Here is a 12,974-nt window from a genome sequence, read left to right as displayed (position 1 = left end):
CACCTTACCAAACCCAAATGACACCTTGCTTGGGTCAGTTACTGGAAACTTACAGCAGTATTTGTATTACTGTCAGCTCCAAATATAACAGCTCCAATCTTCTCTTGGATTGGATTTTGCCTCTCTTGTCACCCACTTTGGATAAAAAAAGCTGGCCAAATGAAATAAATATAATATAAAATGTAAAGATAATGGTACGCATGTAAACACTGTGATTCAAATCCTTTGCTTCTTAAGCCATGCATGAATTGAATCTAATTTGCTTGTATGGATTAAAAAATAAAGTACCATAACCGAAGAGCAGGGCGGCACGGTGGTGTAGTGGTTAGTGCTGTCGCCTCACAGCAAGAAGGTCCTGGGTTCGAACCCCGGGTCCGGCGAGGGCCTTTCTGTGTGGAGTTTGCATGTTCTCCCCGTGTCCGCGTGGGTTTCCTCCGGGTGCTCCGGTTTCCCCCACAGTCCAAAGACATGCAGGTTAGGTTAACTGGTGACTCTAAATTGACTGTGAGTGTGAATGGTTGTCTGTGTCTATGTGTCAGCCCTGTGATGACCTGGCGACTTGTCCAGGGTGTACCCCGCCTTTCGCCCGTAGTCAGCTGGGATAGGCTCCAGCTTGCCTGCGACCCTGAAGAAGGATAAAGCGGCTAGAGATAATGAGATGAGATGAGAACCGAAGAGCAATTACTGGGGATTATACAACTCCGATTCCAAAAAAGTTGGGACAAAGTACAAATTGTAAATAAAAACGGAATGCAATGATGTGGAAGTTTCAAAATTCCATATTTTATTCAGAATAGAACATAGATGACATATCAAATGTTTAAACTGAGAAAATGTATCATTTAAAGAGAAAAATTAGGTGATTTTAAATTTCATGACAACAACACATCTCAAAAAAGTTGGGACAAGGCCATGTTTACCACTGTGAGACATCCCCTTTTCTCTTTACAACAGTCTGTAAATGTCTGGGGACTGAGGAGACAAGTTGCTCAAGTTTAGGGATAGGAATGTTAACCCATTCTTGTCTAATGTAGGATTCTAGTTGCTCAACTGTCTTAGGTCTTTTTTGTCGTATCTTCCGTTTTATGATGCGCCAAATATTTTCTATGGGTGAAAGATCTGGACTGCAGGCTGGCTAGTTCAGTACCCGGACCCTTCTTCTACGCAGCCATGATGCTGTAATTGATGCAGTATGTGGTTTGGCATTGTCATGTTGGAAAATGCAAGGTCTTCCCTGAAAGAGACATCGTCTGGATGGGAGCATATGTTGCTCTAGAACCTGGATATACCTTTCAGCATTGATGGTGTCTTTCCAGATGTGTAAGCTGCCCATGCCACACGCACTAATGCAACCCCATACCATCAGAGATGCAGGCTTCTGAACTGAGTGCTGATAACAACTTGGGTCGTCCTTCTCCTCTTTAGTCCGAATGACACGGTGTCCCTGATTTCCATAAAGAACTTCAAATTTTGATTCGTCTGACCACAGAACAGTTTTCCACTTTGCCACAGTCCATTTTAAATGAGCCTTGGCCCAGAGAAGACGTCTGCGCTTCTGGATCATGTTTAGATACGGCTTCTTCTTTGAACTATAGAGTTTTAGCTGGCAACGGTGGATGGCGCGGTGAATTGTGTTCACAGATAATGTTCTCTGGAAATATTCCTGAGCCCATTTTGTGATTTCCAATACAGAAGCATGCCTGTATGTGATGCAGTGCCGTCTAAGAACCCGAAGATCACGGGCACCCAGTATGGTTTTCTGGCCTTGACCCTTATGCACAGAGATTCTTCCAGATTCTCTGAATCTTTTGATGATATTATGCACTGTAGATGATGATATGTTCAAACTCTTTGCAATTTTACACTGTTGAACTCCTTTCTGATATTGCTCCACTATTTGTCGGTGCAGAATTAAGGGGATTGGTGATCCTCTTCCCATCTTTACTTCTGAGAGCCGCTGCTACTCCAAGATGCTCTTTTTATACCCAGTCATGTTAATGACCTATTGCCAGTTGACCTAATGAGTTGCAATTTGGCCCTCCAGCTGTTCCTTTTTTGTACCTTTAACTTTTCCAGCCTCTTATTGCCCCTGTCCCAACTTTATTGAGATGTGTTGCTGTCATGAAATTTCAAATGAGCCAATATTTGGCATGAAATTTCAAAATGTCTCACTTTCGACATTTGATATGTTCTATTGTGAATACAATATCAGTTTTTGAGATTTGTAAATTATTGCATTCCATTTTTATTTACAATTTGTACTTTGTCCCAACTTTTTTGGAGTCGGGGTTGTACACGATATGATATATCTAAATGCTGTACAACAGTCTTACTTTACAAATGACTATCCTATAGTAAGCTTCACCATAACAGTAATTATACAGACTTCCCTTGACTTTAAAAAAAAAAAAACCTTTTCATTACTAACAGATTATTGTGGAATGTTTTCCATACAAGTCCCTGGAGAATCATCTTCCTCATGATGTTTCATAAAAACACCGACTGTTCATAGAACACCTTGCATGATGTATTTTACTTCTTCTTTAGTACTCATATGCTTTATATCATTGTGACCAATTTTAGTGTTTGATCTTCCACAAGGCTGTACCCCAATGATCCATCCATCCATTATCTATAACCACTTATCCTGTGCAGGGTTGCAGGCAAGCTGGAGCCTATCCTAGCTGACTATGGGCGAGAGGCGGGGTACACCCTGGACAAGTCACCAAATCATTGCAGGGCTGGCACATAGAGACAAACAACCATTCACACTCACGGTCAATTTAGAGCCACCAATTAGCCTAACCTTCATGTCTTTGGACTGTGGGGGAAACCAGAGCACCCGGAGGAAGCCCACGTAGACACGGGGAGAACATGCAAACTCCACACAGAAAAGCCCCTGTTAGCCACTGGGCTTGAGCCCAGAACCTTCTTGCTGTGAAGCGACAGTGCTAATCCATACACCACTGTGCTGTCCTGCACCCCAATGATACAGTATTTTATTTTTGTGTTAGGCTACAAGCCTTATTAGGGATTCACACAGAGACTATGGTAATCCGTAATATTTTATAGAGCTTCCAGTCACAGTTGGAATTTCCTTAAATGTCTACAAATCAGACTTCGTGTGCAGTCTAGAAAGAGACTAAAATCTGCACACTGGTTAAGTGCTCTTTTTAAAATTCTTAAATTGAAAGCAATATGTTTTGAGTACTAGTAAAATAAAATAAAAAAAACCCTCAGATATCAAAATGATTAACCACAGATAACTATGAGTCTCTCTCTCTCTCTCTCTTTCTGGTTGTCCATCGATGTTGATGATGACGTTCATTACTATATGTTGGATCCTTATAATCCAGAAGATTAGTCGAGAAAACCTGCACTATGAAAGGATTAGGGTTAGAGAGGGGTCGCACGATCCTGACAGTTCCACCATCTTGACACCTGAGCCTGTGACCCAGTAGCACGGGTAAACCTGTGATGACCGGCAGGAGCGGGTGCTGCAGCCTCATGCCAGAGTTCCAGTTTGTCAGAGTCTGCCTATGCTATGATGCACAGCAGGCTGGGCGGAGCTTTTGTGGCAGCTCCAACTCGCCAGATATCACCACCAATGAGATACAAAGGAATTTAATGAAGCAGGTGTTGCCAGCACCTGCTGCTAGCACCTGCCTTGCCTTCTCTCTGATAGTGATACTGCCAGTTGGTTCATGACTGCTTATTTGCCACACCATAAGGTGTAACGCTATTTGCAGCTAGCCATACTATTGTATGATCGTTCCTCATTGCACCACCTGGGGACACACTTGATGAGGGATAGTCGCCCCTCACAATGGCGGAACTGCTTACAGGTCCACCATGTTCTGGACCTGAGCAGTCACCAGGTGGGAACAAGCTACCACACTTCTGCAAGGTAACGGAGTTCCTTCTCCTAGTGGAGTGCGGCTCCTAGGACCATGGTAGAACTACGGTATGAGTAATAAACAACAGACTATCTATATAAAAAAATGGATGGCTATCCATGTCTTTGTTAACACCCTTCATTTTAGGCTAATTACTCCAAAGCTGGCCTTATGCAATCTTTTGTACATGAATAACTGATGACTACAAAGTCTAAATATCTCAAAGAGTACTGCATGTGAAAATTAAAGAAGCAAAAAGCGATTTAATTTTTACGGTCCTGCATTTCTATGCTCAGAGATTTTTACTACTTGCAAAATGTACTTCATTTAAAAACAAAAAACAAAATCCAAGTTTGAAGTGAAATGAAAATTCTAATTTGAATGTCTTTGAAAATGTGTGGCCATAGTTGTGGGTTGACGTCATGTGCTTTTGTTTATATTTTCATGTACTTTTGTTTCTGTTCTTGTACTGCCGCCACCCCGTCCTATCATTGGTGTGTTGCCCTATTGTGTGTACCTGTTCTGTGTTTAGTCCTTGATTAGTTTGTATATCTATACCCTGCTCTTTCTTTATCAATAAATGCATGATATGTTTTGATGTCTTGTTAAGTCTGAGTTCTGCATATCTTTGTCCCCTCACCTGTTTACCCCATTTTATGATGAATGATTATCCAATTTGTTGCTGTCTGCCTATGGTTAGGATTTTCAGATTTGCCCTAATAAAGCATATGTGAGTTTTCTGCCTCATTTCACTGCACATTACAAGCTCTGTTTTTTTTTCTTCTTCAAACAAGCCCATAGCAACATCCACATTCTGCAATTAGAGGTATATTTGACATCAACTGAAAGGTACTTGTGATAGATCAGTTGTTTTTCTAAGAACTCATGTTCTTGTCAGTAATAAATTCACTGATGTTCAAGCTTAAACTATCTCATCTAATCTCATCTCATTATCTCTAGCCACTTTATCCTGTTCTACAGGGTCGCAGGCAAGCTGGAGCCTATCCCAGCTGACTACGGGCGAAAGGCGGGGTACACCCTGGACAAGTCGCCAGGTCATCACAGAGCTTAAACTATCATTTAAAAAAAAATTATATATATTAGTAAAGCTAGACGGCCTTTCGATTTCCTAAAATCTGTGAAATTTAGTTCCCTCTGAAATTTGGTCATTGTGATATATGTTTATTTCTGCAATATCTAAAAAAAAAACCCAAATAAACAAAAGAGGCTATTCTGTGGCTGGGAAGTTATTTAATTTGAGGGGATTTCTGAGCAAATAATGTGCATGAAATCGCTCGCTTCGTGCGGTCAAGCAGACAGAGGAAGTCCTTGTGCACATGCGCAGGTTTACCTGCTTCTTCTGTTGGGTTTTCCAGCAGCTGGCATCCACAGTGTTGCATTACTGCCATCTACAGGTTCATCTTGACTGTGCACTGACAGTTACATCATTCTGTCACTAAACGAACAGCTGATCACACCAAGATGCTTACTGACTGCCAATATTTATTAGTTTGGTCCTGCGTTTCCTTTCCTTCGCAACATAATGTATTTTCTTCACACTTTCCGTTACTGTAGTTGGTCTTTCACGTTTCATTCACATCCTCCATTGTTCTGTCCTGTTTCAAATTTGTATCCCACAATGCTTTGCACGAACAGGGAAAGCTCACCACGTGATGCATGACGTAATGTCTTGTATTGCGTCATGGTGAAGCAAGAAAAAATAGCAGAGAATTTAGGGCCACGTGGCCCTAAAGTCATTAATTGTTCTATTTTAAAAACCTAATACAATTGGAAGTCTGCAATTCGACTTCAGTAGCTTTTGGTCCACTAAACAAAAATAATTGGCTGTCAGGGAAAATTCTTTTTATGACCTAAACTTGAAAAATCTGAAAGGCAGTCTACCTTTAAATGAAAGAAACTTTGAACGGATTAGTTCTTCAACTACATTATGGACAAAATGTATGTCATGTTACACTTAAAGCAAAATTCACCTTTAAAAATTCTGTTCAGTTCATTTTGCCATTGTTTGTTCAATACCAGCTAAAACTAGAAGGGCAGTCGGTTGAGTGAATACCTCCACCAAGCCACATATAATCAACAGCAAAATTAAATCGCTTGAACCTGCGATAATGCTAAAGCTAGACACCAAATTTCATCAAAATCCGTTCACTACTTTTTGAGTTACGTTGGGAACAGACAAAAAAAAAATTCTGGATCCACATACATATCTGGATTTACATCAAAATCTAATTAATTGTTCCATGGCCCATGGCTCACCTTTCGTCCAAATTTCATCAAAATCTGTTCAGTACTTTTTGAGTTACATTGGGAACAGACAAACAGACAAGCAAACAAACAGAGGTGAAAACAACCTCCTCCAACAAAGTTGGTGGAGGTACATGTGATTTTTTTTTTTGTAGTAAAAAGGGCAGTGGGTTTCACTTTGATCTTGAAGCATAGGATTATGTCTAATCACAAATCAGGATTAATGTATGGACATGTCATGATATGGACAAAGCATGATAATGTATAATTTTAATATTTTAAGGTTATTCAATGGTTCTACATGGTATGATACAAACTAAACCTTTAGCATACCCGAACAAGCATTTATATTAGTTAAAATGTAAAAAAGTACAGTACAAGTGTGACATAGTTGACAGTCAGCATGACATCATTGACATGAGTAACAAAATTGACCAAACACATTATTTATAATTTCAGTATACTTTTAGCATACCTGAAGATGCATTTCTCCCAGTTAAAATGTAAAAAATACAAGTGTACCATAGTTGACATGAGTAAGATAGTTGACCAAATGCATTATTAATAATCTGAATATTTACTTTACAACCTTCACAGTTTTATCATGACTCATGATCACCTCCATGACCCAAATCTCCACATGCAGCACAAAGCAGGGGAAGTGTGTCGCAGGTAGCAATTGCACATTATCAAAGGAACTTGCATCACATTGCAGCAGTGCAGTATATATTTAATATTACCCCAAGCTAAAATGCTGAAAGTAGGTCAATAAATATGTGTTACATGGAAGATGGCCTTTTAATTCATGTATGCTAAGAAGGAGCTCAGGAGCAGAGCAGTGGGTCAGCTGTAAAAAATGCCTGTGGTCAGCACCCAGGGGAATGAAGCATGAAATAGAGATGAGGGAGAGAAAGAGATATTGTAGCTGTAATGACCAAAGAAATGAATGAAGACTGCTGTGTCAGGCTCCAAAGATGGATATTAGCTACACTCTGTTTGGGGGATGTGTCCAGAGATATAATGGGGATGGAAGAGAGTGTCTCAGATAAACACTGACAGAGAGCAGCTCCAAGTTTATGGACTTCTCTGGAAACTAGCCTTCAGACATTTTTTACCATCATGGTCTCAGATTTGCAAATTCATAACAATTTAGGGGTGGGATGAACATTATCTTTTTTTTTTTAAATGACTTCATTTGGTGGGGCAGCACGGTGGTGTAGTGGTTAGCGCTATCGCCTCACAGCAAGAAGGTCTGGGTTCGAGCCCCGAGGCCGATGAGCGCCTTTCTGTGCGGAGTTTGCATGTTCTCCCCGTGTCCGCGTGGGTTTCCTCCGGGTGCTCCGGTTTCTCCCACAGTCCAAAGACATGCAGGTTAGGTTAACTGGTGACTCTAAATTGACCATAGATGTGAGTGTGAATGGTTGTCTGTGTCTATGTGTCAGCCCTGTGATGACCTGGCGACTTGTCCAGGATGTACCCCACCTTTCGCCCATAGTCAGCTGGGATAGGCTGCAGCTTGCCTGCGACCCTGTAAAACAGGATAAAGCGGCTAGAGATGAGATGAGACTTCATTTGGTTGAAATTTAGCTACAATGTCTCGGCTCTTTTGGATTTGTATCAATTTCTCATGAGATCAGGTTTAGATTTGGACGATGGGTATTCTGTTGAAATGTGGAAAATAATACTAGTGTATCTCAAACAATAAGAGCATGGTGAAAAAGTTCAATATCTTCCATCGGTTATTTATTCATTCATTCATTCATTCATTATCTCTAGCCGCTTTATCCTTCTACAGGGTCGCAGGCAAGCTGGAGCCTATCCCAGCTGACTACGGGCGAAAGGCGGGGTACACCCTGGACAAGTCGCCAGGTCATCACAGGGCTGACACATAGACACAGACAACCATTCACACCTACGGTCAATTTAGAGTCACCAGTTAACCTAACCTGCATGTCTTTGGACTGTGGGGGAAACCGGAGCACCCGGAGGAAACCCACGCGGACACGGGGAGAACATGCAAACTCCGCACAGAAAGGCCCTCGCCGGCCCCGGGGCTTGAACCCAGGACCTTCTTGCTGTGAGGCGACAGCGCTAACCACTACACCACCGTGCCATCGGTTATTTAAGAAAGTGAAATTTTAATACATTCCAGACTCACTACACATGAACTAAAATATTTCAAGCATTTTTCTATTTTAATTTTGATAATTATGGCTTAAGGCCAAGAAGGTCCTGGGTTCGAGCCCCGTGGCCGGCAAGGGCCTTTCTGTGCGGAGTTTGCATGTTCTCCCCGTGTCCGCGTGGGTTTCCTCCGGGTGCTCCGGTTTCCCCCACAGTCCAAAGACATGCAGGTTAGGTTAACTGGTGACTCTAAATTGACTGTAGGTGTGAATGTGAGTGTGAATGGTTGTCTGTGTCTATGTGTCAGCCCTGTGATGACCTGGCGACTTGTCCAGGGTGTACCCCGCCTTTCGCCCGTAGTCGGCTGGGATAGGCTCCAGCTTGCCTGCGACCCTGTTGAAGGATAAAGCGGCTACAGATAATGAGATGAGATGAGATGAGTTGAGATGAGATGGCTTAAGGCGGCATGGTGGTGTAGTGGTTAGTGCTGTTGTCTCACAGCAAGAGGGTCCGGGTTTGAGCCCCGTGACCGGCGAGGGTCTTTCTGTGTGGAGTTTGCATGTTCTCCCCGTGCCCACGTGGGTTTCCTCCGGGTGCTCCGGTTTCCCCCACAGTCCAAAGACATGCAGGTTAGGTTAACTGGTGACTCTAAATTGACCGTAGATGTGAATGTGAGTGTGAATGGTTGTCTGTGTCTATTGGCCCTTTTCCACTACCCTTTTTCAGCTCGCTTCAGCTCACTTCAGCCCGACACGGCTCGCGTTTCGACTACCAAAAAACAGCACGACTCGGCTCGCTTCAGCCCTGCTTAGCCCCTAAAACTCGCACCGTTTTGGAGTGGGGCTGAAGCGAACCAAACCGAGCCGAGTGAGGCTGGGGGCGTGAGCAGACACTCCCCTGTGCACTGATTGGTGAGGAGGAGTGTCCTCACATGCCCACACACGCCCCGCGAGCACGCTGGGATCTGTAAACACCGCAAACCCAGAAGAAGAAGAATTACGAATTACGAGAATTATGAAGCCTTATGCGCCTCGCCTCATCTATACGCTCTTGCCAGTATCTGTTGGCGTTGTCGGTGACAACAAGCCACAGCACCAAGACCAGCAACACTAACGACTCCATGTCCTCCATGTTTATTGTTTACTATTCGGGTCGTGAGACTACCGCTTAAAAGCTCACTGATGTCACTGTTTGCGCTGCTTAACGACATTACGTGATGTCCACCCACTTTCGCTAACTCCACCCAATGTGTCCACCCACTTCCAGCCAGCACGGTTCAGCACGGTTGTAGTCGAAATGCAACTCCAATAGCCCCGCTCAGCTCGACTCAGCCCAACTCAGCACGGCACGGCTCAGCCGCGTTTGTAGTGGAAAAGTGGCATAAGTGTCAGCCCTGTGATGACCTGGCGACTTGTCCAGGATGTACCCCGCCTTTCGCCCGTAGTCAGCTGGGATAGGCTCCAGCTTGCCTGCGACCCTGTAGAACAGGATAAAGCAGCTAGAGATAATAAGATGAGATAATAATGGCTTATAGCGGGGCGGCACAGTGGTGTCGCAGTTAGCACTGTCGTCTCACAGCAAGAAGGTCCTGGGTTTGAGCCCAGCGGCTGACAAGGGCCTTTCTGTGTGGAGTTTGCATGTTCTCCCCGTGTCTGTGTGGGTTTCCTCCAGGTGCTCCAGTTTCTCCCACAGTCCAAAGACATGCAGGTTAGGCTAATTGGTGGCTCTAAATTGACCATAAGTGTGAATGTGAGTGTGAATGGTTGTTTGTCTGTACGGTATGTGTTAGCTCTACGATGACCTAGCAACTTGTCCAGGGTGTACCCCGCTTCTTGCCCATAGTCAGCTGGGATAGACTCCAGCTTGCCTGTGACCCTGTATAGGATAAGCAGCTAGAGATAATGGATGAATGGATGGATGGCCTATAGCGCAAAAAAGAAATCTCAAATTATTAGAATATTTCATTTCGAGTTTGAGTAAAACAGGATAAATACCGGGTATCTCTAGTTCAGTACATGCAACCACAATCATGGGGAAGACTGCTGACTTGACAGTTGTCCAGAAGATGATCATCAACACCCTCCATAAGGAGGGTAAGACACAGAAGGTCATTGCTGAAAAGGTTGGCTGGAAAAGGTGGGCAAGCAACAGGGATGACCGCAGCCTTGAGAGGACTGTCATGAAAAATCCATTCAAGAACTTGGGAGAGCTTCACAAGGAGTGAACTGAGGCTGGTGTCAGTGCATCAAGAGCCACCACACACAGACGTCTTGAGGAAAGGGGCTACAACTATCACATTCCCCAAATCAAGCCACTTTTGAACCAGAGACAACGTCAGAAGCATTTTACCTGGGCTAAGGAGAGAAAGAACTGGACTGTTGCTCAGTGGTCCAAAGTCGTCTTTATAGATGAAAGTAAATTTTGCATTTCATTTGGAAATCAAGGTCCTAGAGTCTGGAGCAAGAGTGGAGAGGCACAGAATCCAAGGGGTTTGAAGTCCAGTCTGAAGTTTCTGCAGTGTGTGACGATTTGACTGTGAGCCTGTCATCTGCTGGTGTTGGTCCATTGTGTTTTATTAAGTCCAAAGTCAATGCAGCTGTCTATCAGGAGAGTTTAGAGCACTTCATGCTTCCATCTGCTTATGAGCTTTATGGAGATGCCGATTTTCTTTTCCAGCAGGACTTAGCACCTACCCACAGTGCCAAAACTACTACCAAATGGTTTGCTGACCATGATATTACTGTGTTTGATTGGCCAGCCAACTCACCTGAATTGAACCCCATAGAGAATCTATGTGGTATTGTCAGGAGGAAGATGAGAAACACCTGACCAAAAAATACAGATAAGCTGAAGGCTGCTATCAAAGCAACCTGGGCTTAACTAACACCTCAGCAGTGCCACGGGCTGATCAGCTCCATGCCACGCCACACTGATGCAGTAATTAATGGTAAAGGAACCCCAACCAAGTACTGAGTGTAGAAATGAACGTTTCAGAAGTTGGACATTTCTGTATTGTAAATCCTTTTTTGCTTGCTCTGTGGAAATATTTTAATAATTTGAGAGACTGGATTTCTGATTTTCATGAGCTATAAGCCATAAACATCAAAATTAAAACAAAAAAAGGCTTGAAATATTTCATTTTATGTGTAATTAATAAAGAATATATGAAATTTTACCTTTTGAATTAAATTACGAAAAAAAATAACTTTTTCACCATATTGTAATTGTTTCAGACGCACTAGTAGCTGCATTTTCAATCGATTCAGGTAGTGTAATAAATCTCATCTCATCTCATCTCATCTCATCTCATTATCTCTAGCCGCTTTATCCTGTTCTACAGGGTCGCAGGCAAGCTGGAGCCTATCCCAGCTGACTACGGGTGAAAGGCGGGGTACACCCTGGACAAGTCGCCAGGTCATCACAGGGCTGACAGACACAGACAACCATTCACACTCACATTCACACCTAAAAAACCCACAATGGTCACTAATCTTGACTAATCATCACACTGTCCTTAACCATTCATACCTTTTCATACTTTCCAAATGATTCCAATTGAATCACAGCGGTGACAAAATCCCTTGTAAACAGTCATGTTAAATTTTCAACGCAATGCAAATTAAACTTCATGCTAAGCAGATTGGAAAAGACAGCCTGAATCAAAAGGTCACAGGTGGGGTTAAGAAAGCTACACTTCAATTATATATTGTTTTGTGCCCTCTGCGCTTTCATGGTGTCCATGGAAACAGAAATCGGAACTGAGAAACCCGAGAACACTGAAATGATCCTTCCTTTGGAGAGCAATCAGAGTATGGGTTGGAAAGGTTCCTCTGAGTTCAGCTTGCTACCTGTGGATCCGCTCTCTCAATTCCTCCCTCCCTCTCTGTCTCTCTCTTTCTCCCATCTTACAGCATGAACCTGCTCACCTTTTTGCTCTGCATCCTGCTGGAAGTTCTCGCCGTCACCTGTAAGTAAAGCTGTGGACATTTGAATTAGGCTTCTTGAAGATAGTTTAGACATATAACTTAAGTGTGGCATGATTAAGACTATTAAAAAAACAAAAACAAACCTGGACTCGTTCAGTAAAATGAAAGAGGAAAAGCTGATAAATATAAAGGATTTCCAGTTCCTAAAGCAGGGTCCAAACACTACTGCAAATGAGATTTATCTTCTTGAGAGCTGTACGATTAACAATTGCTCATTTTTTTAAAAAAACATTGGCTTCTTCACGTCTGCAGTCTTTCAGGGTCTCAATATACCGTATGTCTCAGAATCACTAAACGTGCCACTAAATGTATTATTGTCATGAGTATTTTCTTATCTGCTTTTATTAGTCACTGAGTTTCATACTGTACCAAATGTCAGAAAAGGCCCATCTTTATCATTAAGTCACATGATGTTTTAAATATATTGATGGCAATACTGCAATATTTTATACATATTGTGTCTAATTTCTGCTCTTACTGTATTTTTAAATTAACGTACCATTAAATTATGCATAACATCTAAGCGATTTTTTTTTTATAACTGAAATGCATTTGCCCAAGGCAACATTTTAGGCATAATACTGTATAATTTATGGAGATGAAATCAACTGGTAAAGATTAAGCAGACATGAATATTACAGGAATGTGGATCCTAAGATAATGCTTTCATCAAAATGTGGAAATGTCATTCCTTTACACAGCTGGA

General features: G+C 42.5%; 1 protein-coding gene across 2 annotated transcripts in view; it reads left to right on the top strand.

Annotated features, from left to right (window-relative positions):
- zmp:0000001088 (trypsin) overlaps window positions 1–12,974 on the top strand; it is an 88,401-nt gene that overhangs the window by 51,769 nt on the left and 23,658 nt on the right. The window contains exon 1 of one of the 2 annotated variants that reach the window (XM_060937612.1): window positions 12,195–12,249. The exons of the other annotated variant lie outside the window; for it this stretch is intronic. Within the exon in view, the coding sequence (XP_060793595.1) occupies window positions 12,195–12,249 (55 nt within the window). Of the gene's footprint in view, window positions 1–12,194; window positions 12,250–12,974 lie in introns of those variants that run through there. 2 annotated transcript variants of the gene reach the window in all.

Source organism: Neoarius graeffei, chromosome 13 (genome assembly GCF_027579695.1).
Source record: "Neoarius graeffei isolate fNeoGra1 chromosome 13, fNeoGra1.pri, whole genome shotgun sequence".
Classification (NCBI taxonomy): Eukaryota; Metazoa; Chordata; class Actinopteri; order Siluriformes; family Ariidae; genus Neoarius; species Neoarius graeffei.
This window is presented reverse-complemented; position numbering and strand designations above follow the sequence as displayed.